This window comes from Rhodofomes roseus (assembly GCF_022264815.1).
Source record: "Rhodofomes roseus strain CIRM-BRFM 1785 chromosome Unknown C8Q71scaffold_4, whole genome shotgun sequence".
Taxonomy (NCBI): domain Eukaryota; kingdom Fungi; phylum Basidiomycota; class Agaricomycetes; order Polyporales; family Fomitopsidaceae; genus Rhodofomes; species Rhodofomes roseus.
In genome coordinates, this window is record NW_025952960.1 from 1,432,463 (window position 1) to 1,437,916 (window position 5,454).

The window sequence follows — 5,454 nt, forward strand, 5'->3', positions numbered from 1 at the left end:
CACAAACACACGACGCAGCGTTGATTGAAGTTTTGTATCTAGTGCAAGAGGCCGCTGTCAAGGCGTGTATCTCTTCGCATGGAGTCAAGGGCCGGTCCGTTGCGGTATCTACGTAGAACGATCGAGCTAGCACATCGCAGTGAGAACGTCATGGCCTCCTGCATTCGGTCTATACTGCCCGCTGAAGTGGACCTTGGGTCTCCCGAATCGCCCCTGATTCAACGTCAACGATGGATTATCTACCGAGCGGCCGCCGCGTCCATTGAAATGGGCCTCGGCCATCGAAGCTGTTCGGTGAGTGACACCTCCACGAAATCACCGGCCATTATGTACACACCCGTTTCCGTCTCGTTCCCGCGTGAATGTCCGCTCTTTCATCACTTCGAGGGCGGGCTTCCATATTCAAGCATCGATAACTCGAAGACCTGACATTTCTCACCACACGCATGCCTATCGAGACGCAGCGACAAGCAGAATGCCGGATGCCGGATTACAAACCTTAGTCTTTTGGGCGACGTAAGCTCATCTCTCCTGCGCCGCCGCCGTATTACCTGCCATATAGGCGTAGGCAGCCACCCTGTTCCGACTGTGCTTTCGCGCGTTCAGCTCAGTAGTAAGTCTCTCCAGTACCCCCATCGCGTCACTCACACTCAGGTCGCGTACCCGCACAGACGATGTCAAGCGCATGGGCTCCGAATGAGACGGACTACCAGATCTACGCCGAGAAGATATGGCTGCAGGCGAACATCCTGCAGAACATACCGTATGGTGTAGAGCTTGCGCTTTTCGTCACATGCTTCGTTGCGCTGGTGCAGAACATGGACCACTCGAACTTCAGGCGACACGTATTTCTCATGACATTCATCACGATCATCTTCGGATTGGGAACTGTCTATATGATCACGAATTCTCTATTCACTCAGCAAGCCTTCATCGAATATCGAAACTTTCCAGGAGGACCGGGAGCATATCTCAATGCCATGTTCGCCAACACTGTCGGATTGACGAACAGTGTTTCATGGGTGGTGAGCAACTGGCTTCTCGACGGATTCCTGGTAGGTCTCTGCACTGCTCTCAAAGTCGAACGTGAATGTTGAACAGTGTGTCGTACGTAGGTTTGGCGATTCATCGTCATATATAGCGATGTCAGACCATGGTACCGCGCGATGTTCGCCATCCCTTGCCTAATGCTACTCGCGTCTATCAGTACGTGCATGATCAAATATACTTCCTGGCTGCTTCCTTATTCGTCTTTCGGTCTGTTGCAGTCCTCGGCAGTATCGTGCTAAGGGATATAGCGGCGATGGCTCAGGCTGGCACGTCCAACTCGACGCCGTTTGCGGTCGCAGACCTCACGCTCTCCTACTACACCATCTCGCTCGCTCTCAACATCCTCGTCACAATCATGATTGCGGCACGTCTACTCGCCCACCGACACCACATCGCGAGGCTCCTCGGCTCTCACCATGCAGCGTCTTACGCCAACACCGCAGCCATCATAGTAGAATCTGCGGTGCTCTACGCCGTCTTCGCCTTCGCCTTCCTTGTGTCTTTCGGCGTCGACAGCGCCGTGTCAAATGTGTTCATTAACTTCGTCAATTCCACGCAGGTCCGTCCGGCTTTGCTCAGGTTTCTTTCGCGGTTGTGCTAACGGCGGGCCCCCGGCGCTTGCCGCAGGCTGTCTCTGCCTTTCTGATTATCTTGCGCCTGACCAAAGGGAACGCTTGGTCAACTGATACCAACGCACGGATTTTCCACAGCGCGGAGAACGTTCTGCTCGAGTCAAGAGCGGCGCCGAGCGTGCAGTATGCACCGGATAGGACCTCTGACGTGACCGTCAAAGACCCGTCAGCGATCCTAGACGGGGATGTTAGCGATCAAGTTCTGTCTCGTGAATTGGATCGCAAGGTTTAGCCTGCCGTCCGCAAACGAGTCATGATCCCGTCGCTACTACTGCTGTAGACCGCGCTTACTTCGTACAGTCGTAGATATCAATGTCGTACGTTTACCCGCTCTGGCTCGTCATGACATAATGCACGCAGTTGGGTTGTTCTGGATGCATAGCTTCTATTGTGGTAGGTTCACTCCTCTTGTCACACTTGGGAAAGCAAGTGGCTGCGGACGTGCAGCGTTCCTCTGAGAACGATCCGACACTGATTGCACTTGTCCAGGTCTGTTGTTCCTGTATTCACTTATCGGTCTCGGCCATGTCAAATCACGAACAACGCAAATACAGCACGTACTCGTTGACACGTCACCGAGACCCTCGGCCATGATAGTTGCATCGCGGCGATGGAAGCTGGGTGCATTCTTATCGCATCGCCTTCTGGATGGGCTGCGATCTAACCTTGTCTGTGACGCTGGCTAGCGCGGCGTGCAAAGCACACCGATCGAGGCGAGAGAACGGCTCACTTCAGTTCCGTCCGTAGGGAATGGATATCGTCTCCGCGCCTGCATCTCTTGCTTCCGAGAACAGAGTTCTGTTGTGCGGTTTGTCCGAGTCGGCGGTTGACTTCGGGTTGACTGATGATAGCCGCCTGTCTTCGCGGCAGCAAACATATGACCGCACAGAGGCCTTGGTCATTGTCATTCCACAATCCGCCGACTACGCGTCTAGACTCCGCACAGCACCCGACTCTGCAGGCTGAGCGCAACATCCTTCTGTGTGTGACATATGCGGCGGCGATTCCCGCACCCTCGCTGGCTCTTCGAGTACTCGGTGTGTACTATGTGTTTGACCTCGAATGCAAATGCGCCGGAGCGCCCTCTCGGCGCATCGGAATCCAAAAGGCATGACAGCCGAAAGCATGCTGACAGAAACGTAGGAGACGCTGCTCGACGAACGCATCATGAAGGCTAGGCGACCAGGCCACGCAAACCAACTCTGCGAGACAGCTGCAGCGCCAGCGCTCAAGCTGCTATCGCGAAGTAAAGGAAGGTACTGTGTGCTCAGACGTTCCACCCATCCTTTCCGAGCTTGCCAATGCTAGATTCCACATCATTATCCGCAGACAAACACAATTGTGAATGTCATACAACGTATATCTTCTTGTAGATGCTCCAAGCCTCGGGGCCGCAATTGGACTCACTTGTTCTCGGTAACGATGACGACCTTCTTCCCTTTGTTCGTGCCCTTCTGGACGGACACGATCGCCTCGCCGACAGACTCGAGGCCGTACGAGCGATCTTCCATGTACTTGACCTGGCCAGAGGCGACCATCGGCGGGATCTCCTTGTAGAATTGGTCCCGGTACTACATGCGGAGATGGTCGTCAACGCAGCGAAGGTCGAGCAGATGGAAGGGCATCCATGCCACAGAGAGCAGACGAGCAATGCCGACAAAGGGCGTGAATATGCAATTGAAGAGGTCATGGCCGTGAGCAAGGAAGGCGGCGACGAGCGCGACGAGGCCCACCTTGGGATACAGGTTCCTGACAACAAACCCGTTGATCTTGAGTTCCTTCGAGATGATGTGAGTCAGGTTCTTCGGCCCATAGGGCTCTCCGTTGTATGCGCTGATCATCCCGCATTCCTACCACGCAGACGGTAATGGTCAACACGCTGTCACAGCCCCGTAGAACTGAAAGAGTGCGCCCACTCACAATGAACCGTGCCTTGTTGTGCGCCGCATCAAGAGCGGCCTCGAGTATATGCCCACCAACGTTGTCCCAGTAACTAGATAGAACACATCGCCAATTAGGATAGGACATCTAGTCATGTTATGAACGAACATGTCAATCCCGCCTTCGCGCTGCAGCACCGTCCTCGTGTCCTCTTTCTTGTAGTTGAACACGACATCCGCGCCCAGCGACTCGACGAAAGAGACCTTTTCGTCTGACCCCGCGCTCGCTATTACCTTGAGACCGTCCGCCTTCGCCAGCTGGACGACCGTTCTGTGTGGCCCGCGAGGTTATTATAGCGCCAGAGAACGGATATAGTGTGATATACGTACCCGCCGACGGGGCCCGCTGCGGAGGTCACGAAAACGGTTTCGCCAGGCTTGGCGTGGGCGTACTCGTGCCAGCCGTGATGTGCAGTTGAGCCTGTGCGGGTCGGAAATGGTTAGCAAGAACTGTAGTGTTCGACTTTACGCCTTACGAGGCGCCGGAACAGAGCAGAAATGAGGTAGTGCTTCATATGGCGCCGACCTGAGGCTGGAGTCCGCAAAGCACAAACTGCAGCGGATTGCAGATGTCCGAAGGCAGACTTGAGTTGCATCTCATGCAGACTCCTGAACCATGGGAGGGCCAGATCCACCAAAGGCTGGCCGGATCATAGCGTGGTGTTTGAAGCCAGGGGGCGCTCCATTTGGCCAGTTTCACGAGGGAGCGAAGTATCTGCCCGTGAAGTGCTGGGCGACGCGTAACGACACGCCAGTATCGCCCCGTGACACAAGGCTACATAGCTTTCCGACAAGGTCTACATACCTGCCATGCCGCACACTCCGACATAGGCGCTCCACGGTACTCCCTCCTTCGCCTCGAGTATTCGAAAAATGTCGGGACGGATATGAGCAGGGTCGGGGACAACTGTGTATTCCTGGAACGGGAGGAAGCCGTAGATATGGTCGCCCATCTTGACGGCGGAGTGTTCTGAGCGGACAACGAGCCCGACTGCGAAGTTTGCGAGCCTGTCGCGCGTCAAAAAGGGTACACACGAGCGAGGAGTGAGGTACGTACGGTTCGCCTAGAGTGAAGGGAGGCTACATGTACAGCGGGGTCAGCGCAGATAGAGGCAAACTTTGGCTTTCGGTACGTACGGAGTAAGAGTCCTGGGCGCTGGGCTCGCGCATCCTGCCACGCATGTACGGATCGATGCTGAAGACGAGAGTCTTGACGAGGAACCCGCCATCGAGCGGGACAGTCTCCAGATCGATCGTGCGCGAGTCATCATATACAGTCGTCTTACCGGGTTCGGGGTACGTGTTGGGAGCAGGGATCGAGTTGAAGAGGACGCGGGCATTGCGAATGGGAGCCATCGAGGCAACACTATACGAGCTTGTGCTATCGAGATATGTGGTGGAGTGGAAGCCCGTTCATCGCCATTCACTTGTGGATATCGAGCCTTTGATCACGCAACAAGTGATCCGTGAGGGCATGTGGGCATGCCAGATTCGTGTAGCGACGAGAACACCGATTGCAGGTGTAACGTGTTGTGATGTGTGCAAGTGTGTACACGGGCGGCGGCGGTTTGATACTTCGACTCTTCGAGAACACCGGTCGTTGGCATCGGGCACATGTCTGCGCGACAGAAACACGAGGAAACATCAGTCAACATGATACGTTCGGAGGCACCTATCGTACATACACCATACCAGCGGCATGTCCTCAGTTGCCAGGCACACGCGAGCGAGGGTCAAATCAGTTCAGAGCGGTACCGTTCAGCGCGGCACTGCCAGCGCTCTCTACCTCAAGGCCTCAACCTGTTACCTGTCTAGGCCTGATACACGCATTA

At 55.2% G+C, this 5,454-nt stretch overlaps 2 protein-coding genes across 2 annotated transcripts; one reads left to right on the plus strand and one right to left on the minus strand.

Annotated features, from left to right (window-relative positions):
- Window positions 1–674: 674 nt before the first annotated feature.
- On the plus strand, window positions 675–1,914 carry C8Q71DRAFT_721400 (uncharacterized protein; the record flags this gene model as incomplete). The annotated part of the gene is made up of 4 exons (XM_047921447.1): window positions 675–1,055; window positions 1,116–1,206; window positions 1,269–1,609; window positions 1,678–1,914. 4 exons carry the CDS (start codon window positions 675–677, stop codon window positions 1,912–1,914), a joined length of 1,050 nt encoding a protein of 349 aa, XP_047782436.1.
- An 883-nt stretch (window positions 1,915–2,797) lies between these two features.
- Window positions 2,798–5,067, minus strand: C8Q71DRAFT_432942 (NAD-P-binding protein). Its single transcript, XM_047918512.1, has 9 exons — window positions 4,760–5,067; window positions 4,680–4,702; window positions 4,428–4,630; window positions 3,953–4,043; window positions 3,732–3,893; window positions 3,603–3,675; window positions 3,416–3,532; window positions 3,037–3,253; window positions 2,798–2,986 (listed from the first exon to the last, which is right to left on the minus strand). Exons 1-8 carry the CDS (start codon window positions 4,976–4,978, stop codon window positions 3,086–3,088), a joined length of 1,056 nt encoding a protein of 351 aa, XP_047782437.1. The 5' UTR covers window positions 4,979–5,067; the 3' UTR covers window positions 2,798–2,986; window positions 3,037–3,085.
- Window positions 5,068–5,454: the final 387 nt, after the last annotated feature.